This window comes from Pan troglodytes, chromosome 2 (genome assembly GCF_028858775.2).
Source record: "Pan troglodytes isolate AG18354 chromosome 2, NHGRI_mPanTro3-v2.0_pri, whole genome shotgun sequence".
NCBI classification, from domain to species: Eukaryota; Metazoa; Chordata; class Mammalia; order Primates; family Hominidae; genus Pan; species Pan troglodytes.
Genome location: NC_086015.1, coordinates 31164530 through 31188396, shown reverse-complemented (window position 1 = coordinate 31188396; position 23867 = coordinate 31164530). Strand labels below are relative to the sequence as shown.

The following is a 23867-nucleotide window of genomic DNA, read 5'->3' as shown; positions in this document are numbered from 1 at the left end:
ATGTACAGGCATGCATCACAATTGCTAATGTTCCATTGGCTAAAGCCAGTCACATGGCCAAAACCAGAAATAATGTATGGAGGGACTACACAAGGGCATATATACTAGTAAAAGTGTTTTCTCAATAGATCACCAAAGAATTTGCCACACCTGATATATAGAAAAGTTTATGTAAGTTTTATGAATTCCTTGAAGATAATGTGTTTTGTTTTTAGACTGCAGTACTCAATATATATTTATCCAACTCTATTTACTGTATTGAATTTGTAATGATACTGTCTAGAATTATTTGTCTTTTCTTTGACTATTAAGGACCCTTCTCTTGGGCAGGGGTTCTTTTCTTTCTCAATGACCCCATTCACAAAGCTGGTTAGTTTATACTTTTCATAAATTTGAGACAGTAGAGAAAAATTTTAAATTAATTTGTATGTCAATTTAAAATCAGTGAAACTTTAGTGTTGGTACAATCAAGGTATACTTTCTGATATGGTTTGGATCTTTGTCCCCACCTAAATTTCATGTTGAATTTTAATCCCGTATGTTAGAGGTGGAGCCTGGTGGGAGGTGATTGTATTATGGGGGCGAATTTCTCCCTTGGTGCTGTTCTCATGATGGTGAGTTTTCGTGTGATCTGGTTGTTTAAAGTGTGCAGCACCTCTCCCTTCGCTCTCCTGCTCCTGCTCTGGCCACATAAAACGTGCTGGCTCCTCCTTTGCCTTCTGCTATCATTGGAAGCTTCCTGATGCCTCCCAAGAAGCAAATGCCATCATGGTTCCTGTACAGCCTGCAGAACCGTGAGCCAATTAAACCTCTCTTCTTTCTAAATTACCTAGTCTCAGGTATTTCTTTGTAGTAGTGCAAGAATGGATTCATACACTCTTTAAATGTGATAAACAAAATAAAGTACAATCCTTATTTCAGCTTTGTTTACCTTTTGCCTTTCTCTCATTTAAACTGCCAACATCCAAGGAAAGAAGAGTCAAAACTCATTTGAGTAAATATAAAGATATTCTATGCCTTATATTTTAAAAATGTATTGCATTTGGCAATTCTTATAACACACTGAACAGGTCATTTTCATATTGTATAAGAAAGGAAGTTAAGGCACAAAGCAAATATCTTGTTTTCCACAGTCCTACAATTTTGAAGTGTCATTTCATTCAGCCACACCAGGTCCATTGCTAAAATAGTTTATTCTCTCCGTATAGAGTTGGCATCCCATGGGTTACCCAGATAGTAGTTCATTCCTAAATGGAACACAATAAATCTGGAACTAAATAAAGTGCTTTATTTCCCTCTGTTTTGAAAATCTATATTGTGCAGAAAGAGAGAAGAAAGGATTATCTTTATGTGTTCAGAGATTAAGACTAATTTTGATGGTGTTAAGAGCCGAAACTATGAAAGTTTTCAAGGGTAATGCTTTTAAAGAAAATAGCTCGCGAGACTTGCAGGGGTTGGAGCGGGAGGCCGGCCGAGAGGAAAGCTGGAGGCGCCGGTGGGGAACAGGTAGGAGTTGGAGCTTGGCCGGAAGTGGGACCGGTGCCTGGCAGATGTGGTCGTGAAGATAGGCACTGGTTTTGGATTAGGAATTGTTTTCTCACCTTCTTTAAAAGAAGAATGTGGCCATTAGCCTTCCGTTCTGGCATGGGATTAGGAATGGCTTACTCCAACTGTCACGTGATTTCCAGGCTCCATATCTTCTACACGGAAAATATGTCAAAGAGCAGGAGCAGTGACTTCACCTGAGAACATCCCAGTGGCAGGACAAGAGAAATTATGTTTATTCCTCAGGAATACTGAAGTGCCCTGAAGTAAGCTGCCATTCTTCTGTAACAATGTTATCAGTAATGCTTTAAACTCCAGCACCTGGTTATGTATTCGAAACCAAGTCTGTTTCTTGTTTTGTATTTTCTCTCTGGAAATTGTGAGGAGGTGGTCTTAAATAAATTAAACAAAAATAGGAAAGAAAGAAAGAAAGAAAGTAAAAGCTGCCTGCATTGCATTTGAGTGACTTGAATAAGTAAAGGGAAGCTGAGGTAGGCCATTCAGCTTCTTGCTTACAGGAGGAGGGAAACTAGCGATTTAGTGCAGGTAAAATGGTAGTAAATATGGACTCTCACTTTTTAACTTTTACCTAGAAATTATTGATGAAAAAAGCCAAGCTCCGTAAAATACTTGAAGAGATTTGTTCTGAGCCACATGTGAGGACCGTGACCCGTCACACTGCCTCAGGAGGTCCTGATAGCATGTGCCTAGGGGTGGTTGGGTTACAGCTTGGTTTTACATGTTTTAGGGAGACCTAAGACATCAATCAACATATGTAAGGTATACATTGATTTGGTCCAGAAAGGTAGGACAACTTGAAGCAGGTGGCGTGGGTGGGATTCATAGATTTTCTGATTGATGATTAGTTAAAACTGATATTATCTAAAGACCTGGAATCAGTGGAAACAAGTGTCTGGGTTAAGATATGGGATTGTGGAGACGAAGGTTCTTATCATGTAGATGAAGTTGCATAGGTGGCTGCCCTTAGAGGCAATAGATGGCAAATGCTTTCTATTCCTACCTTTAAAAGGTTCTAGACTCTCAGTTAATCTCTTCAGGATCAGAAAAAGACCTGGAAAGGGAAGGAGATTCTCAGCAAAATGCATTTCCCCTACAAGAGACAGCTTTGCAGGGCCTTTAAAAACATGTCAAAGGAATATATTTTGGGGTAAAATACTTTGATTTTTTTCAGGGCCTGCTATCTGTCGCGTGATGCTACACCAGAGTCAGGGTGGAATTTGGTATCTTATTCCTACAAAGATCAGTCCTAAGACCTCTGTTGTAATGTTAATGCTGATCAGCTGTGCCTGAATTCCAAAAAGAGGAGATTATAATGAGGCATGTTTGAGCACCCTTACCTATCACGGCCTGAACTAGTTTTTCAGGTTTCTTTGGAATTCCCTTGGCCTACAGGATGGGTCCATGGATTCGGTCGAGGGGCTTAAAAGTTTAGTTTTGGTTTATAAAACCTAGGAGTCATATATTGGACAATTGCTCATTTTTTCAAACCTTAATTTTTGGTCACGTTAGTAGAAACGATGACCAATTATGGCAAACCAGAATGTCAACAAAGCAAAATACCAAGGAAAACGGCTTGTTGTCATGTCAGAGGTACAGACAGCAAAGATCAGTTTTAATAAAATGTGACTTAAAGTTCCTCTCTCTGAAACCCCTTCTTTCTTTATTCCCCCTACTCTGTCTTTATCTTGTTACCAGTGGAGGGAGTCCAGGTTCTTGGCATCTTGAACAAAGAATTGGACAGAACGCACAAAGCAAGGAAAGAATGAAGCAACAAAAACAGAGATTTATTTAAAATGAAAGTATGCTTCACAGGTGGGAGTGGGTTGAGCATAGGGGCTCAAGAGCCCTGTTACAGGATTTTCTGGGGTTTAAATACCCTCTAGAGGTTTCCATTGGTTACTTGGTGTATGCCCTATGTAAATGAAGAGGATGAAGTAAAGTTACAGTCATTTACTTGGGGTATGCCCAATGTAAATGGAGAGGATATTTCCTGTCATAGCTAAAGTGTTTCCATTTAATTTAGTTCTAGGAAGTCAGCATGAATTGGCCTTATGTTCCCTGCCTCCAGACTCTATTCTCCTGCCTCCATCTCACACTCTAGTTTGAGGGAAATTACGATAAAGTTACTCCCTGTGTGGCCTTGGCCTCAGTATCTTATCAAGCTATTATCTTTTAGTCCACCACAAACCAACAGTCACTGTCAAACATACTCAAGCCCTGGGTTCCCCATGTTTTCACCCCTCTTCCTCATTTTCTCCTTATCTACTTCCCAGAAATAACTACTATATAACACAGAAGAATAAATCACTAATTGTGAGAACTCACACATTGGCCTCAGAGAAGATATTTTGGGTAAAGGACATTCCTTGGTCCTCAAATGTCATCAAATCTGTGTTTTCTGTTGACAGATGTCTTTGTATCTGCTCAGCAAATGGGAATAGGGAGACAGAGTGAAATTGGTTGTGAGGAAGCTGTCAAAGGCCATGGCCATTGGTTTTCGCATATTCAGTGAGGGAACTTCTGCTTCACAGATGAAAGAGGAATGCATTTCTTTTGTTCTTCAGCCACATAAGATTACAGATTTAGGATCTATTTGCCCAGCATTTTTTGAGCAAATATGGTGATGATTCAGGTTAAGACATCTATAATTCTTAAAAGTCACTTTGAAATATGCGTTAGCTATCTGTTAAAATAAAAATACCTTATTTTGCTTAAAAATCTTAAAACACAGATTTTAATACTGTACCAAAGCAATAATCAAAAATTATTTACATGTTCATGAATTTGTTTTGATAGAACAAATTTTAATTTGGAAAATATTGTTGACTCTGTCCTCAGCGATTAAACCACACTGAAAAACAAATGTAATCTTTATCTTAAAACTGTGCATATCTGTCACAAAGGTATTTTCAGTCTTTAATCGATGGACATAGCATTTGGAACAGGAATAGATATTACAAATTATCTCTCTGTCTTACAGATGTGAGGAAATTAATATCTACCCAACCTCACCTCCAAAGTCAAACAGCCTATTAAGGCCACAGAACAGTTTAAAAGTCAATTCATGAGAAATGTTATTTTAAAAAATAGTCTGTTTTCTTCATGGCATCTAATAAATTTTCAATCAATCAATCAATCAATTAATTAGTATATTAGTTGTCTCCTTTACTGGAATGTAAACTCCATGAGGCCAGGTATTTTGTGTGTGTTTGTTTGCTCTTGTATTCTACTACGTGCTCCTGGCACATAGTATTGCTTGGAGATGAATGGGTAAACATGCCAGATATGGGTTTCCATGAACTAGGGGCAAAGATCAGGAGGGAGGCTAACATGGGTGGGACAGGGTGAGAGTAGGCTGCCACTCGTGTTTTGAGATCATACATGCTTTTACCAAACTGGACCTAATGGAAAGGACAACTGACACCCCTGTCACCACTACCAACATTTTTACCTATAATAGTAAAGGTTCTTGGTCTATCTGACTTTGACTTTAATAGACTGAGGGTCAACTATTTGGTTGTCCACTCAGAACTCCTCAGAATTCAGGAATATGACAGTCCGTTCTTCACTACCATATTTATTCTGCTGCCTGTTTTTTTCTAGCTCACTTATTGTCACAGTCCCTATGAAATGTGACAGATCTCTCTATGTAATAATAATGCCACTTTGCATTTGTATAGTACTTAGTATTTTTCATGGCACTTGCACATTTATTATCTCATGAACAGATTCTACATAAATTGGAATGTCGCATGAAATGATCTGAAATCAATTGTGTCATTCTGTCAATGTCCACTGATCCTAGTGGAGAAATGAAAATTGAGTCTGATTTGACTCATCATTTTTCAGTAAAAACAAGAAACTAATTAAAGGCAGATCAACAGCTACACTGGTAATCACAGGTCCTGGTTTGCATAATGCAGTGTCAGTCTCTTCTGCTTTTTACTGTTATGAATTTTATGTATATTAGATATAAAATATTTCCCTAACTTGAAGAAGTATTGCATTAATCTATCAAATAATGGATTGGTTTTAGTTGTAGCAGTTATCTACCACTCATTCATAAAAAGGACATTGACATCTCTTCCAAGTGGAGTGTCTTGTCACTCTGGTTCATAAAATGTTATTTAGAGGTCTGAATCATGTGTAGGGGTGAAGATAACTTCCTCATTCCTCACCCTTCTGAAGGTTTGATAATTTGAGTCTATAAAACAAATGCATAATAGACAGATTGATAGGAGAAAGGTATACAAATTATTACTTGCACATGTGTACATAAGAACAATATGAAATATGAAAACTCAGGAAAGGCCAGATGACTGAAGTTTTATACCATCCAGAAGTCGTAGAAGGAATAGGGGCTTGGATTGTGCAAGACAGGTTATGGGAGGGAGGGACAAGAAAAGGCCTGGCTAGTGAAGGTGGTCTTGTTATACAGAGTGCTATGGTTTGAAAGTTTGTTCCATCCAAAACTTAGGTTGAAACTTAATTCCCCATGTGGCAGTATTAGGAGATGGGACCTTTAAGAGATCGCTGGATCATGAGAGAAGAGCCCTTATGATCTAGTGGATCATGAGGATCCATTCATGGATTAAGGAATTAATGAGTTATTATGAGAATGGGACTAGAGGGAGATCCAAGTGAGCACCCTCAGCCCCTTTGCCGTGTGATGCCTCGTGGTGCCTCGGGACTCTGCAGAAAGTCCGCATCAGCAAGAAGGCCCTCACCAGATGCAGCCCCTCATCCTTGGATTTTCAGCCTCCAGAATTGTAAGAAACAAGTTCCTTTTCTTTATAAATTGTCTAGTTTCAGGTATTCTGTTATAAGGAACAGAAACAGAAAACAGACTAAGACACATGAAATTTCACAGGTAGCAGTTCTCAGAAAAAATAGATGGTGGCCTGTGGTAAAATGTCTCTATCAGACTTTCAAAGGTGTCATACTCTCCCTCTCATTCATGTGAGTTAATCTTTCCTGGATTCGGATAGGAGTGGGGTGGGGGTGGGCTCAGAGAAACCCTAGCTGTTTATTTCATGAATGTAGATTTTCTCTACAGATGCAAATATTCTCCACAAAAGACAGATTTTCAAGAAGATTTCTGTGGTTTGCAGTTCCTTTGAATAGCTATATGGAAATATGCCAAAGAAGTGTTTTTTGGGGGTGAGATATTCTGGTTTTGTTCACATGCATGTCCCTAAACACAATCCACAGGAGCTAGGTGACCTAATAAGAGGGTTTGGCATCTAGAAACCAGTCGTGGCCCACCTTTGCTGTGGGACTAAGGAGGCTATTCTGATGGCTTCTACTCCAGTTTGTTTATTATTTAACTTAACATTTACAGAGACATTTGGTAAAAATGTTTATAAAAACTAGGCCTGAATTTAACATTTCATATATTCAAATGTGTTTTGTACTTTAAGATGCTGCTTATATTTTAAAGAGCATTTAAATCATTGATTTCATTGGTGGTTAAGGCATGTTAATGCATAGCTTCATGCAACATGAGAGAAATAGAAAGCATTTAGAGAAGTGTCCCAAATGCCCAATATAAACACCCTGCTTTGCTATTTTTGTAAAGTAAGTGCAGAAAACCATAGATAGTGTTTAAATAGCTCTTTTTGTGCCTTTCTAGAATAAAGATGACTTAAACACTAACAAAGAAGGGTACATGAATAATACTGCAATTTAGGATTGCCAGATGAAATACAGGGTGGCCAATGAAATTTGAATTTTGAATAAACACCAATGAACATTTTAGTTTATGTCCCGTTTACTGTATTTTTTAGCATATTTTTCAACTATTGCATTTTTAAAAGTAATTCAAATTTAACTGGCTGTCCTATATTTTTAGTGGATAAAGCTGTCAATGCTGGATGCCGTCCAAAAGCAGGCAGGCTCTCAAATTTGTGTTAAAGGTGTGCCAATTTCTTTTAGTGGCATAGTATATTATTCCACAGCTCTTGAATGTGTCATCTAATTCTCTTGTCTCTCTGTAAGAGGTTTGTGTTCAGAAAAGTTAGAGCTGTTTAGGTATCAAATCTTTTTAACTAACTGCGTAACGGCAGTAGTCATCTATGAGCTGAGAACATTTCCGTGATGCCAGGCTTATAGACAGCACACGCTCTGAGGATAAGGTTTTGAGAGACTCTTCACATCTGGAATGATGTTGCCCATTGAATATCCCCAATTGTGGATCTTGCAGACATACATGAATTAATATATTCCAAATTGATGTCGTTTCTTCCTGCACATCTGCTCCCCCTGTATCTGTGTTAATGACTCTTATACCCATTTAGTCACCAGAACCAAATACTTGGGATCCTAGAGAAGGAGGGGATCATCTTTCCTTTTTCTTTTTCTCCTCCCCTCCTCTGAAGTCCTGTGGCTTTCATCTTCTCATTTCCCTGATCACCACATTAGTGGGCTTGTCCAGCCTTCCAGTCTGTTTTCTGGCTCAATCCCTTTACTCCTCCATAGTGGAGAATGCCATAAGGCCGATCAGGGTGCTCTTTAATTTTTGTGGCTCTTGTGGGACCAGGTTATATTTTATCAATGCTATTAAGTGCTTATAATAAGTAGGACCTCATAGAAGAAGATCAAGGCATGGATGGATCTCTCTACATTCATGATTCTGCCCAGTGTCTTCTCTGCTAAGCTATGCTTATCTCACCATATATCTGAATATTATGTTGCTCACTTTTTCCAGAAAATGCACCGAGATTTATATCCCCATGGTTTTTCCAAGTTTCTGCACCCTCATTAGTTCTCATTAACTCCTATCCTACCATAGTGATGGTTTTTTGAGCCATTTCTCGGCAACAGTTTACCTACCTTCAGCAACCATAAATATCCATGGACATGCACACAAACATTCACATACACATACAAACACACAGACATCCACAATACATGCATACACACAAAAATACACACACACACATTTTATTCATCCTATATTGCTACATGCTGTACAATGAATTATAATTAGAGCATCATTTGATTTTCAGTCTAAATAAATGGTACTTACTGGCACACAGACTTAATTATGTCACCTCAGGTCAGAATTTTATCCTCATGAGTTCAGATGGAGTTTTGCCTCCTTGAGTGCACAAATAGTGGATCTTAAACCTTCAGACAGAAGGTTTATGTTCTTTTTTCAGTAACGGTGATAAGTTAGTTCTCTTTCTCCTTTGTATTTAAGGTACTCCCGGGAGATGAAGGTGTGATAGCCAATACCTGAGAACTAAATGTACTTTTTAATAGACTCAGAATTAACACATTGCAGTGGGATGCAGAAATCCCTTTTCTCTCTTTACTTAGTGAAGCAAATATTATTGGATAAATAACTTCAATAAGATAGACTTACAGTAGTAAGTCTATTTTTATTTATTTCTAAAATAGACTTCGTCATAGTCTTCAAACAATTTATCCGTCACTGTGTCCCAAACTCCTTGAGATTCTTTTATTAATATTTTCTAACACTTGTTAAGGGAACATTTTCTTTTATGACATCTCTAAATGTCATTGTTTCCAAGATGCTATATCATTATATTGTCAATGAGTTACTTCTTCAATGATAGTTTTTCAATTTCTCTTAAGGTTTTAATTTCTTCTTCAATTTCTCATACCTGTGCCCTAGTATTTCTTTCAGCTCATTAGTGGTGAAAATAAGCTAGTTCTTATAAACTCTAGTTGTCAAATATTATCATCTTATCTTTTGAGGAAAGAACTAGCATTTAGAGGATAAATTTAACTGCTAATGTGGTAATGCTGGACACACCAGGAATTAGGGGCAAATCTGAAGCCAGCAGATGTCCTGGAAACATTAGCTCTTGACATCAGAAAGGTTCCCTGGGATGCAGAGTAGTCACCCTGGAGTCTTGCAGATTAAGAAAAAGCTCCCATAGCACACACACATATTTAAAAGGATTGCTTGAAGTGACTAGGTTTGAAGTGCAAATGGCAGCAGAGGTGGAAGTAGAAAAATAAATAGAAATGTTTCCCTTAGGAAGTCATGTGGGGGCAAAGACAGTCACAGGCCCAGGGCTTTAAGATATCTCCCAGGGAGCTATCTTCCTGTTGCAGATGCTCAGGCCTTTGTCCTGCAGGGTTGTTTTGTACACCTCAGAAACAGTGCTTGAAATTCAAGAAAATAAACATTGTTGACTTGGGATGAGTTCTCCGCTCTAATTTATAAAATAGGCAAATTGTTTAGAGTCCACTGCTTTAACCCTATTTTCGTCAGTGATTTGTAACAGAGCCTTCATCTCTGTGTGCACTTGAGGGGCTTGAGGAATGGAAATTAGGTCTGTGAGTTACCAGCATATGGTTTCAATGGAAGACTTGGATGTGAATGAAATTATCCAAGGAGAGAGTAAAGTATGAAGAGAAGATGAATGAGTGAATGAAGGAGGAAGCCACTGAAGGGTCATTATACGGTATCTGAGAGGGAGGAAGGAACCATTTTTTCTAATATTGCAACTTGCCACCTTACCTCCTCTCCAGACTTCCTTTATTCTAGTTGAGTTTATTTTCCTATAGCATTTTTCACTTATTAAAATACTACATCATTTACTTTTAAGTTATTTTCTTGTGTTTTATTTTATATCTTCTCTGCCTTCTGTCCCTTACTAGAAGGTGAGCACCATGAGGACAGATTCCAGGCAGGTAGAAGAGTGACTAGTACTTCTACTAGTCACTAGTGCTTAGTCATGTTTACTGGATGAGTGAAAAACATAGCAGTGTTTCAAGAGGAAAGTCTGCTACAAACTGAATGCTTGTGTCTCTCCAAAATTCTTATATTGAAATCGTAATCTGCAACGTGATGGTATTAGAAAATGTGGCCTGTGGTAGGTGATTAGGTCATGAGGGCTCTGCCCTCACCAATGGGATTAGTGCCCTTATAGAAGAGACATTGAAAATTTATCTTTTGAGGAGAAAATGGAAAGCTGTCCTCCAAACAAGTGCAGGTGCTGGCTGTGGGGAGTGAAAGCACACCAAAGATAGGAAATGCAAAAGGGATTTGAGGGGATATGGGTGGAACACTCACAGCTTGTGCTTTGTGATCTTTTGGAAATATGAAGCAAACCTTCTGAGATCTCAGTAGATGAGAATATGAGAAATTTGTCTGTGGGGAGCCAAAGACATTTTCTGTGTTGAGCATGTTTTCTTCTTGTTAAAGCATTTTTTTTTTTAACGTGAGCAGTTGATAAAGGGATGGCAGGGAATACTTTTTGTACATTTAGAACCGCAGAGCCCTGCGGAAATCTCAGCCCCAATTCCCCCATTTCCGTATTATTGAACTGAAAAACACTAAATATGAAAATGCTTAACTGATAGACCTAGAAATCATACTTTTCTTTGCAAATACATACTATAAATCTTAAACTAGGAATTCTTCTTCCTCTCAAGAACAGTAATTTGTTGATTATTTTTAAGTCAATACTGATGTATACCTGCCTTGATTGTTTTGATGCCAATTTATAAATTTCTTTATACCTTAGCCATTGTCAAAGCTAACTATATTAATCTTTACTCCATTAGAGTACTGAGGCCAGACCCAAGTACTTATTATGGAACTGAATTAGCAAGCTACTTAATTTAGGGTGTGTGTGTGTTGAGTACTTTTAGTACTCTGTTTTTTAGTGTACATATATGTTAGAGGAAGCTTCTATTAGTACAGAATGTTCAAGGGAACTACACTCGCCTTCACAAAAATTAAATCTAATTAAATTAAAAAATAGATTCACGAACCGTTGCAAATTATTTAAATGTTGTTTAAATTGTGTGGCAATTTCAGAAGCAGTGAACATGGTAGATATTGTCATTTCCCGCAACATATTTCAATATGGTCTTCCCCCTACTTTATATGCTAGAGCTGAATAGCAAAGGGAAAGGCTCTATCAGTCAGTTTTTTTCCAAATTAACACCTTATCATTAGTCACCACAAAGTCTCAGTGGCATTCAACTTCAGAATCACAGGTATGTGAGCCTGCTAGGCTAGTTCTCCTGCACCCTGTTGGTATATGGGTTGTCTGGGGGCAGACTGGTTCTGTGTGTCTTATGCTGGGCCCAGGCTGCAAGGGTGGAAGCTACCTGTTACACATTCTTCCTCTGGTAGTGGACCGAAGCTCCTAGAAGGATAAATGGAAGCCCTCAGTACCTGTTCAGACTGAGGCTCTAATCAGGTTATTGTCACTTCCACATTCCATTGGTGGTCAAAGGAAGGAAACACAGTCAAAACCAAAAGCAGGAACGGATGATGAACACTGCCCAGAAGAGGCTACCACAAGGATGGGATGTACAGAAGCTCCCAGAGCAGCAAAGAACTGGGGCCAGCAACTCCATCTACCACAGTGGGCTTGCTCTTTCTGGAAATAAACACCCTTGGATGCATACTAGGTGATACTTATATGAGTTATTGGTATTTAGTGCTTAAGCTGGAATTGATATGCTTCCTGGTTCATCTAAGGCTGGGAAATTTCAAACAGACTTTTTGATATCCTTTCCTGAAATAGTGACTAAGTTAAACATTTCAGATACTTAAAAAATAACTCCAATAAAGCTTGAAAATTGGATCTTTCTGAGCGGATTCTCCCTTCCTTAGCATGTATTAATGTCCTTATTTTACATCAGCCCCGAGGTACTGAAGAGTGAGCCGTATGGGGAGAAGGCTGATGTCTGGGCAGTAGGCTGCATCCTTTATCAGATGGCGACTTTGAGTCCCCCCTTCTACAGCACTAACATGCTGTCCTTGGCTACAAAAGTAAGCAACGCTGGGAGACAGAAGGGTCTCGTGTAGCTAAAAATGCAATTCTTTTTCTTATTAAACAGATCTTTGTGATTTGTGTATAACTGCCCATTAAAAGCAAGAATTGTTTTTATTAACTGCATGATCCAGTTTATTTTTTCCGCTTTCTTCTAAATATATATCTCATGTAATGGCTTATTTCCCTCTATAATTATCTTTATTTATAATGCAAAATTATTTTTAAAAAGACGTTTGGTCTTCTATTATTTATTTATTTATTTAATTTATTTATTTTTGAGACAGAGTCTCACTCTGTCAGCCAGGCTGGAGTGCAGTGACATGATCTTGGCTCACTGCAACCTCTGCCTCCCGGGCTCAAGCAATTCTCCTGCCTCAGCCTCCTGAGTAGCTGGGATTACAGGTATGTGCCACCATGCCCGAATTTTTTATTTATTTTTTTTAGGTTTCACCATGTTGGCCAGGCTGGTCTTGAACTCCTGACCTCAGGTAATCCACCCACCTTGGCCTCCCAAACTGCTGGGATTATAGACGTGAGCCACTGTGCCCGGCTGGTCTTTTATTTTTAATTGCAGTCTGGACTACTCACAATCCAGCACCTTATATTATCCCATACACCATTTTATTATGAATCTAAGGTTAATTTTTAACTCAGCTTGGAGAATATAATTCCATGTTCAAGAGCTGTTTAATTGATGCAAATGTTTTATTTGGTCTGGATTTCTGACTAAAATTTATGTGTGAAGTTATCCTGCTTAATTAGTAACTCTCAGGTTATGGTCAAGTATTAACTATTCAAAGATATCCGTGGCCCCTTTACTTCCATCACTCTAGTCTGTTTGTTTTGCAGATAGTGGAGGCGGTATATGAACCAGTGCCAGAAGGTATCTACTCTGAAAAAGTAACAGACACCATCAGCAGGTAATTAGTCTTGCGGCTTCAGACATGTAGGGACAATCAAGAAATACCTCATTTCTATAATAAATCACTATTTATGGATAAAAGGTCATTAAGAGAAAGAGTCCCTACATAATCCAAATCTAGAAAGATGTTTGTGCATCATCAGTAACAGTGACTATTTGGATGCTACTTAAGTGTCCAAGAGGAAGTAGAGCGTTCACTTATTATGCAACCACTAGAACGATTATTTGGAAGGGTTTGTAACAACCTGTAAAACACATTATGATATGTGGGTAAGACAAATATGATGTAAAGCTGTTTGTAACCATGACAAACCTCATAAAAATATGAAAAAAATTGGAAAAAGGCCAGACAAGAACACATGAAACAAAAAGCCATGTTAGATGATAAAGTTGCAGGTACTTTTTAATTTCCATTTTTAAGCTGATAATGTGATTTATCATAATTTTTCATAGAGAATCAGGAGCTCCAGCTATTACTATAGCAGGAGTTTAATGAAAGTCATTATTTAGTTGTACTTCCAAAGTTTTGGCCAATCCCTGCTGGCCTGTCACCCATGCTCCCTCCCACTTCCCCTTCTGTTTTCTCTGCTCCAGCCACATGGTGCTTCCCACTAGTCCTGGCATGCACCCTCCTTCTAGACTTTTGCCCTTGCTTTCATGGTTTCCTAGAACTCTCTTTCCTCAGATATATGTGTGACACAGACCCTCACTTCCTCTGGGTCTCTGCTAAAATGTTCCCCATCCTGATGGCCCCACTACCTCACAGTACTCTCTAACCTCCTTGCCTGCTTTAAAAAGCTCACAGCACTCATCATCCCTGACATATTATACATGTGCATACATGAGTTTTGTTTATCGTCTGTCTCTTCCCCACCAAAATGGAAACTCAAGAGCAGGGACTTAGTCAGTTTAGTTTGTAGCTTTTATTGCCCAAAGCAGTGGCTGGCACAGAGTAGACCCTTAATAAATATTGCTTGTATGAATAAATGACTCGTGTATCTGGCTGATTGCTATTTCTGGACCATCTTGGGTACTTAAGTTGCATCTTGAGTACTTAAGTTGGGTACTTAAGTTGATGGGATTTCTCCATCCCATCAAACTGAGCCAAATCCTCAGTATTTTGGATTGTAGAAATTCTAGAGTCACCCCAGATAGAATCTTTTTTCATCTGCCTTCTGAGTCTTTTAAAACTTGGGTTGGTATCTATACTAGCACTTAGCCCCATCTCTGATGAAATATAATAGATGTATTATTGTGGCTGTACCCCTTTCCCTTTGATTTATCCTTCTAGCCCATTGTTTGTGCTAATATTACTCCTCACCTGTTTTTGTAGGATGATATCTAAACCTTTCTTTCTTTGGCACAATACTAATCTACAGTCTTATTTTTTTAATTGATTTTTTTAAAATTTTTAAGTTCAGAGGTACATGTGCAGGTTTGTTATACAAGGTAAACTTGTGTCATGGGGGTTTGTTGTATAGATTGTTTCATCACCCAGCTATTAAGCCTAGTACCCAATAGCTATTTTTCCTGATGCTCTCCTTCCTCCTGCCCTCCACCATCCAATAACTCCCAGTGTCTGCTGTTCCCCTTTATGGATCCAGGTGTTCTCATCATTTAGCTCCCACTTACAAGTGAAAACATGTAGTATTTGGTTTTCTGTTCCTGCATTAGTTTGCTAAGGATAATGGCCTCCAGCTCCAGCCATGTTCCTACAAAAGACATGATGTTGTTGCTTTTTATGGCTACATAGTATTCCATGGTGTGTATATACCATATTTTCTTTATCCAGTCTAGAATTTATGGGCATTTATGTTGATTCCATGTCTTTGCTATTGTGAATAGTGCTGCAATGAACATATGTGTGCATGTGTTTTTATGATAGAATGATTCGTGTTCCTTTAGGTATAGAGCCAGTAATGGGATTGCTGGGTTGAATGGTAGTTCTGTTTTTATGTCTTTGGGGAATCACTACACATTGTTTTCCACAATGGTAGAACTAATTTACACTCCCACCAACAGTGCATAAGTGTTCCTTTTTCGCTGAACCTTTCCAGCATCTGTTATTTTTTGACTTTTTAATAATAGCCATTCTGACTGGTATAAGATGGTATCTCATTGTGATTTTGATTTGCATTTATGTAATGATCAGTAATGTTGAACTTTATTTCATGCTTGTTGGCTACATGTATATCTTCTTTTGTGAAGTGTCTGTTCATGTTCTTTGCCCACTTTTTAATGGGGTTGTTTTTCTCTTGTAAATTTGCTTAAGTTCCTTATAGAAGCTGCATATTAGACCTTTGTCAGGTGCATAGTTTGTAAAAATTTTCTTCTGTTCTTTAGATTGTCTGTTTACTCTGTTGATAGTATCCTTTGCTGTGCAGAAGCTCTTTAGTTTAATTAAATCCCACTTGTCAATTTTGTGTTTTTTTTTTTTTTTTTTTTTTTTTTGAGATGGAGTCTTGCTCTGTCGCCCAGGCTGGAGTGCAGTGGTGTGATCTCGGCTCACTGCAACCTCCACCTCCCAGGTTCAAGCGATTCTCCTGCCTCAGCCTCCTGAGTAGCTGGGACTGTAGGCCTGTGCCACCACACCTGGCTAATTTCTTTTTGTATTTTTAGTAGAGACAGGTTTCACGGTGTTAGCCAGGATGGTCTCTATCTCCTGACCTCATGATCTACGCGCCTCGGCCTCCCAAAGTGCTGGGATTACATTCGTGAGTCACCGCACCTGGCCCCCAACTTATCAATTTTTGCTTTTGGTATCTTTGTCATGAAATCTTTGCCTGTGCCTATGTTCTGAATGGTATTGCCTAGGTTGTCTTCCAGGGTTTTTATAGTTTTGGGTTTCACATTTAAGTCTTTAATCTGTCTTGAGTTGATTTTTGTATATGGGGTTCAGTTCAGATTTTTGTAAAGGAGTTCATTTTCAGTTTTCTGCAACTGGCTAGCCAGTTATCCCAGCACCATTTGTTACATAGGGAATCTTTCCCCCATTGCTTGTTTTTGTCAGGTTTGTTGAAGATCAGATGGTGGTTGTACGTGTGCAGCCTTATTTCTGGGTTCTCTTTTCTGTTCCATTGGTCTATGTGTCTGTTTTTATATCAATACCATGCTGTTTTGGTTACTGTAGCCCTGTAGTATAGTTTGAAGTCAGGTAGCATGATGACTCAAGCTTTGTTTTTTTTTTTTTTTTTTTTTTGCTTAGGATTGTCTTGGCTATTCAGGTGCTCTTTTGGTTCCATGTAAATTTAAAATCCTTTTTTTTAGTGGTGTGAAGAATGTCACTGGTAGTTTGATAAGAATAGCATTGAATCTACAAATTGCTTTGGGCAGTATTGTCATTTTAATGGTATTGATTCTTTCTATCTGTGAGCATGGGGTATTTTTCCATTTGTTTGTGTCATCTCTGATTTCTTTGAGCAGTGTTTTGTAGTTCTCTCTGTAAAGCTCTTTTACTGGTTAGCTGTATTCCTAGGTATTTTATTCTTTTTTTGGCAATTGTAAATGGGATTGCATGCCTGATCTGGCTCTTGGCTTGACCCACAGCCGATGTTATACTGAATGGGCAAGAGCTGGAAGCATTTCTCTTGAAAATCAGCACAAGACAATACTTCAACATAGTATTGATGAGTTAATGGGTGCAGCACACCAACATGGCACATGTATATGTATGTAACTAACCTGCACGTTGTGCACATGTACCCTAAAACTTGAAGTATAATAAAAAAAAAAAAAAGAAAGAAAGTACTGGTCAGAGCAGTCAGGCAAGGGAAAGAAAGGGCATCCATATAGGAAGAGAAGAAGTCAAACTATCCCTGTTTGCAGATGACATTATCCTGTATCTAGAAAACCCAATAGTATTGGCTCAAAAACTCCTTAAGCTTATAAACAACTTCAGCGAAGTTGCGGGATACAAAACCAATGTGCAAAAATCACTAGCATTTCTATACAACAACAGTGAAGCCAAAATCTACAGTCTTAAGGCCTCAGGCTCTGAAGACAGGCCTACCTGGGGCTAAGTCATGTAAACAGTTGCAAACTCTAAGAAGTGATTTGAGGCCAGGTGCGGTGGCTCACACCTGTGATACTAGCACTTTGGGAGGCTGAGGCAGGCAGATCACCTGAGGTCAGGTGTTTGAGACCAGCCTGGCCAACATGGTGAAACCCCATCTCTATTAAAAATACAAAAATTAGCGAGGCCTGGTGGTGTGCGCCTGTAATTCCAGCTACTCGGGAGGCTGAGGCAGGAGAATCACCTGAATCTGGGAAGTGGAGGTTGCAATGAGCTGAGATTGAGCTGTTGCACTCTAGCCTGGGTGAAAAGAGCAAAACTCCATCTCAAAAAAAATTTTTTAAATAAAAATAAAAAAAAAAGAGTGATTTGACCATTATTTCTGCATCCCTGTTTTCTGATCTAGTAGAATGAGAATCATAATAGTACCAGTCTCATTAGGCTGATGTGATGATTACATAAAGTAACATATGCAAATCACTTAGGATAGGGCTTGCAGAATGGTAAATACTTGAGCAATTTTGGCAATCATCATGGTTAGTATTATGGGAAATGAGACGAACCTGTCTTTAAATCATTTGATTCCACAAACACTGGATCATGCCTTGTTGCTAATGAATCCAAATATATTTAAACTGCTCATCTCTGTGATTTGTTCCTGTTCTCTGTTGTTTTTTGGAAAGTACATTAAAAATTGACAGAGTCGTCAGAGGTGTCAAGACAAAAGTACCATATTTGCTCACTTAATTTCTCCTTTTAATAGGTATTTGAGTGCCACAAAGGGCGAGGGAGAGGTAGCGCAAATAACAAGGTTCAGAGACGTTGCTTTGATTTTGTGAATCTGGGCAAATAGACTGTAAATCTCTTCTGAAACTAATAGACCCTGGCTATGGCTACCCAGGACTCTTGGGGTTAACATACTAGTAGGGGAGTCAGATAGCAACATTGGAGTGTAAAGGTTTAGAGCGTCACCAAGTTCTGGAGTCAACTAGATTCTAATGCCCCCTCTTCCACTCAATTTAATTTCCCTGAGGCCCAATTTTCTCATCTATGATGTGTGGGTAGCAGTAGTAATTACTTTGTAGCAGGACGAGCCAAAGGCAAGAACCCCTCAGACGCTGAGTTGTAGAAGGAAAGGGCTTTATTCAGCAGGGAGCATCGGCAGACTCTCGTCTCCAAAAACTGAACTCCCCGAGTGAGCAATTCCTGTCCCTTTTAAGGGCTTACAACTCTAAGGGGGTCTGTGTGAAAGGATCGTGATCAATTGAGCAGGCAGGGGGTACTTGACTGGGGGCTGCATCCACTGGTAATCAGAACAGAACAGAACAGGACAGGGATTTTCATGATGCTTTTCCATACAATGTCTGAAATTTATAGATAACACAAGCAGTTAGGTCAGCGGTTGATTTTTAACTAACAGGTCCAGGGCACAGTGCTGGGCTATTTGCCTGTGGATTCCATTTCTACCTTTTAGTTTTTACTTCTTTCTTTGGAGGCGGAAATCGGGCATAAGACAATATGAGGGTGGTCTCCTCCCTTAACTTCATGGGCTTGTTTTAAAGCTTAAATAAGATAGTGCTTCTGACCCACTTAACGCAGTACCCAGCAAGCGGTAGGCACTCAATAAAATTAGGTATTATTAGTATTAATAATGATATTGTATTATGTACAGAATGAAGTTTATAAAGCAAATTGTGATAAATGTGATGAAAAATGGTAAAGGGGGCAATGAGAGATTACAGAAGGACCTGTCTTACTCTGGGAATTGGCGAAAAGTTTCTCTGAAGAAAGGACATGTAATCTGAGACCTGGAACATTCATTAACTCTCAAATAGTAAGCAGCATTTCGCAGACCAGCATCTGTGAAGGCTTTGCTGAGGGAAAGAGCTTCTCAATTTGAGGTTGCTTTTAGTTCAAAATACTAAGATGCCACAATAAGTTAGAACTGACAATTCAACTTTATATCTGACAATAAATTAAGATTGCAGGGTGCATTCTGTAATAAATTTATTTTCGTTTAAAGTTAAGACTCCTCATTGTCTGGGTTTACATTCCAAATAAAGTTTTATCTTTAGAAAATTTGACTTAAAACTGAAATCAATCATGAATTATATGCAATTGCATATTTAATTTGCTTTGGATTTTTAGTATTAAAAAATTGAGTTCTGAAAGAATTAGGGAACAAACTCAAATTTCGTATTTTCTTAAAGCAATGATGCAAGGGACACATAAAGGCAAGTGTTCTTAATGATCATTTATGACTCAGCAAAAGATCAGGCTCACAGCCAATCTTTAGTAATTTGATAGAGCCTTTGAAATAGAAGACAGCTCTTGACAGAAATGTTTATTATAATCATTCCTAAACAATATATTGTTTCTAATCATATATATCTTCTTTCCCCTATTTTACTATCTTCTCATTATTTTTCACATCCTTGTCAGGTAGAGCTCACACAGTTTGCATTTCTAATGCGCAGCATCTTTCCTTTTTCCTGTTTGCTCATGTGGTATACAAGCACATTTGTTATTGAAACTTGTCTTTCCTAGCAGGCCTTCAAATTGGGAGAATAACTTAGCAACCCTGAGGAGTTTGGGGAAGAAAATAAATATTTTTTTTGTTCTGCTCAGTACTAGGATTACTATTTTTACCTACTAGTATACTATTAAGAGAATATTGTCTGTTTACTTTTTAAAAAGGAAGAACTTTTCCTTTTATGCATAAAATATTCTATTAAAATCATTGCCTTATTTTTCTTTCTCTGTGCCTGGTTGCATAAGCTGCCTCGTGCTTTGCTTCAGAAGCAGTCATGAGGACTAACAAAGTTAATACTTTCAGCTAGCTCCAAGGACAAATGGATCTTTATATTTTTCACCCCTTTCAATTCTTTGTATCTTAAAACATGACATGAATGTAATTGAACAAGGTATCCTTCTAATTCTTTCCATCTGGCCTTTCAGAGTGGAGTGGGGACAAAGTGGATGAGGTGAGAATATCCTCAATTTTTTTAGGACCAGATTTTATGCTTATTTGTTTACAGAATCATTGGTAGACAATCTTTAGCATGTATTATTACTCTGATTCAGTTGCTGTTAAGAATTTCTCTGAGGCCGGGCGCGGTGGCTCACGCTTGTAATCCCAGCACTTTGGGAGGCCGAGGTGGGTGGATCACAAGGTCAGGAGATTGAGACCACGGTGAAACCCCGTCTCTACTAAAAATACAAAAAAATTAGCCGGGCGTGGTGGCGGGCGCCTGTAGTCCCAGCTGCTCGGAGAGGCTGAGGCAGGAGAATGGCCTGAACCCGGGAGGCGGAGCTTGCAGTTAGCCGAGACTGCGCCACTGCACTCCAGACTGGGCGACAGAGCGAGACTCCGTCTCAAAAAAAAAAAAAGAATTTCTCTGAAATACCTAAGCAGGGAGTCATTTCAGAGCAACGAGACTATCCTGGAACTTCTGGTAGGAAATGTTCCTGGGAATCCAAAAGTCTATGGCCAAATATTTTGGGTTATGGGTAGGTAAACTTTTTAGATGTTATGCTGAGTTTGTTTGTGGATTTATTCATTGATTCATTCATTCATTTGCTGAATACCTATCAGGACTCAGATTCCATTGTATATGCTGGGAGATCATAGTGAAGAGGACACATGTCCCTCTTCTCTAGAAGTTTCCAGTCTAGTGGTGAAACAGACCATTATAGTAAAATAATTACAATAGTTTTAAGTACTTAAGTGCAAATGGTGCAAAAAGAATGTACAAAAGGGGCTCAGGATATCTGTCTGAGGGCAGTCCAAAAGTATTCCTAATGGAGCCTGGAAAAATAGTGGGATTTTGGCAAGTATATAAGAGATGATGGCTGGGAAAGATAAGATACCATTGACAAACAAAAAAAAAAAAATCAAGCATATGGAATAAAATAAGCAAAGAAATGGGGGTATAGGAGAGACAGGTGCTATTTGGGGAAGTGCAGGTAGCCGCATTGGATGTGTTGCTGGAGGAGGGGAAAGAGTGGAGGAAGTTAAGGGCCAGTTCAAGAGAGACCTTGTATAGCATTCTGGGAATTTTAATTTTATCCTATTGGACCATGAAAACTATTGAAGAATTTTGAGTAGAGAAATAATATAGTCAGATTTAGGAATAGTATTCTGGTTAGCAGTTTACAGTACAGACCAGAGGTAGGCAAGAAATGAGTGTGTTATTTAGGAGACTCTTTCAGTAGTCCAAGTAAGTGACGTTGTAATAGCCAAATAGTTGTGGGATTACAGGGGAAGGATGTGGATTCAAGAAATATTTAGAAGGTAGAAGTCACAGGACTTGGTGTTTGTTAAATGTAGGAAGGGATGGAGGATACATAAAAGTGTGGATTTTCTTTTCAATTTATCGAAATTTTACAATGTATGTGCACTTCACAGAGATTACCTCGTTCAAACACCATACCAGTTTAATGAGGTAGATACTATAATTATCCCCTTTTACAGGTGGGCTATCTGAGTCTTAGAAGCTATGTAACTTGCCCAGGATCTGACTAATAAATGGTAAATGAGGTTTTAAACCCCAGCAAAATGATCCAGAGCCTGCATGCTGAGTTATGATGCTAAACTGCATCTTCTTTGTGGTGCCTTTTCCAGTGATGGCAAATACAGGACCAGGAGAGTAACCTTGGGCAAGGAGATGACTATATGCTAGGAGAACGAAGGTCATTTCCATTCCCATGTACCATAATATGTAGCTATATAATTTATAAAACTAGTTTACATTGCTTTTTTTTATTTTTAAAAAAGTTCAGCTGATAATTCAGCTGCTAATATTACCTTGAAGCAGCTTAAACATCTGCAGTCTAAGAATTTAGAATATCCACACTAATGAAAGGCTTAGACACTGGGCTTTTTTTTTTTTTCCCACCTGCCAGTGAGTTGGCAGTGATTTCAGAAAGCAGCCAACCCATGCAGGAGAAGATGGTCCCATCTGCCCATCCTGAGACCCGAAGAGCATCTTCATGCTCAGCCTGGAACCCTTACCTTCCAGCCCAAGTGCAAAGAGAATAACGCTGACTCCTTTTCCTTCCTTAGCTTTCCAAATGCCTTTTGAGAAGTCTTAGACTCAAAGCTGTGCTTGATATCCATCTTATCCCAGGTTATCTTAGGTGAAAATACCATAGTGGACACACAGTGGACTTTAACCTTGACCCTTTACACTCTGTGGCCTGCTCCCAACATTGACCAGAGTGTTATAATTATCTTATGTTACCTTAGGTGCCTCACTCCTGATGCGGAAGCTCGTCCAGATATTGTAGAAGTCAGTTCGATGATATCAGATGTCATGATGAAATATTTAGACAACTTATCTACATCCCAGTTGTCCTTGGAAAAGAAGCTAGAACGAGAACGAAGACGCACACAAAGGTATTTTATGGAAGCCAACCGGAACACCGTCACATGTCACCATGAGCTGGCTGTTCTAATTCACGTAAGTGCAAATATTTCAATCTGGTCATGATGCACTCTAATGGGCTGTCTGAAGTTGTTCATGCTTGTTTTAAGGAACATTCATCAAAAGTTAGAAAAATAGTTACATGCAATATTTCAGTAGTATAGTTACATATTTATATCCATTTCTGTATCTTATATACAAATTAAAATAAATATAACTGACCTTCCTAAGAATGAATCCATAATTTATTTTATTTTTGCAAAAATCAGAGGTATCACAAAGTTCTCTTAGCAAAGTTTAAGTTACAGACTGTAAAATTAGCAGTGAATGCTTATATTTAATTTCTTCAGCAATCTGACTGCAACTTTTGGGAATATGTATGAAAATGTGAGTTAATTCAGAGAAGGAAATAACATTTGCCTTTAAAGTTTTTCGTATTGTACTTTGCAATCCCTTTCATTGCCATTTGTGGTATTAATAATGTTGCCATGCTTCAAATCAGAATATGTCTTATTTTTCTTGCCAAGAACCTTTAGATTGTTTTGATATTTAAGTTTATTTCTGAACATTGCTTGGAAAAGAGATGCCAAAGCTACAAATATCCACATGTGCAAGCAATGGTGCCAGTGATGCTCTTGTTGCTGTCTCTTATTTTCTTTCTTCTGTGTCTTTGTTGCAATCACGATCAATGTTCTGTTGTTTGCTCATGCTTTGGGCCTCCAACAAGTGGCGACCTGGTAAGGGGACTTTCATCCTTTTTTTTTTCCTGTCCTGGGGGTGGGCCCCAGGCAATTGGATCATAAAACTCTTTCTTAGGGTACCTGGTCATTAAATTCCTTCCCAGGATCCTAAGGACCTGCTCCATCTCAGCTGGTAAAATTATGTATGAAGTTGGTCTCAAAGAGGCAGTTCTGATTTCTTGAATAACAGTGTTTCCAGTGAACTGCTTTCTGAAAAGAAGGAAAGTACTACTGTTTAGTGGGTTTGTCTTAAGGTATTTGGAATCCAGAAGTTGAAGACTGAATGTAGTTTTCATTTGGGAAGGAAACTCTTTCATCTTCATTGCCTTAAATGCTGAGCCTAGATGTAATTTTGCAGAACATTCCATGATGATTATTTAAGTTATATGTTTATGTAAAGGAGCATATAACTTGGAGTTATAGCCCTTACTG

At 38.5% G+C, this 23867-nt stretch overlaps 1 protein-coding gene and 1 pseudogene across 47 annotated transcripts in view; both read left to right on the top strand.

Annotated features, from left to right (window-relative positions):
* Nucleotides 1–23867, top strand: part of NEK10 (NIMA related kinase 10) — a 259118-nt gene that overhangs the window by 152715 nt on the left and 82536 nt on the right. For 44 of the 47 annotated variants that reach the window (XR_010155540.1, XR_010155535.1, XR_010155533.1 and 41 more), the window contains 3 exons: nt 12202–12331; nt 13185–13255; nt 22518–22731. Coding sequence is in view for 35 of the 47 variants with exons in the window: in XM_016940607.2 (XP_016796096.1) it covers nt 12202–12331; nt 13185–13255; nt 22518–22731 (415 nt within the window). In the remaining 12 variants the exon portion in view is untranslated. Of the gene's footprint in view, nt 1–645; nt 795–12201; nt 12332–12619; nt 12737–13184; nt 13256–22517; nt 22732–23867 lie in introns of those variants that run through there. The other 3 variants (XM_054680484.2, XM_054680483.1, XM_054680485.1) reach the window with 3 other exon arrangements.
* Nucleotides 769–1869, top strand: LOC107970420 (MICOS complex subunit MIC10-like; annotated as a pseudogene).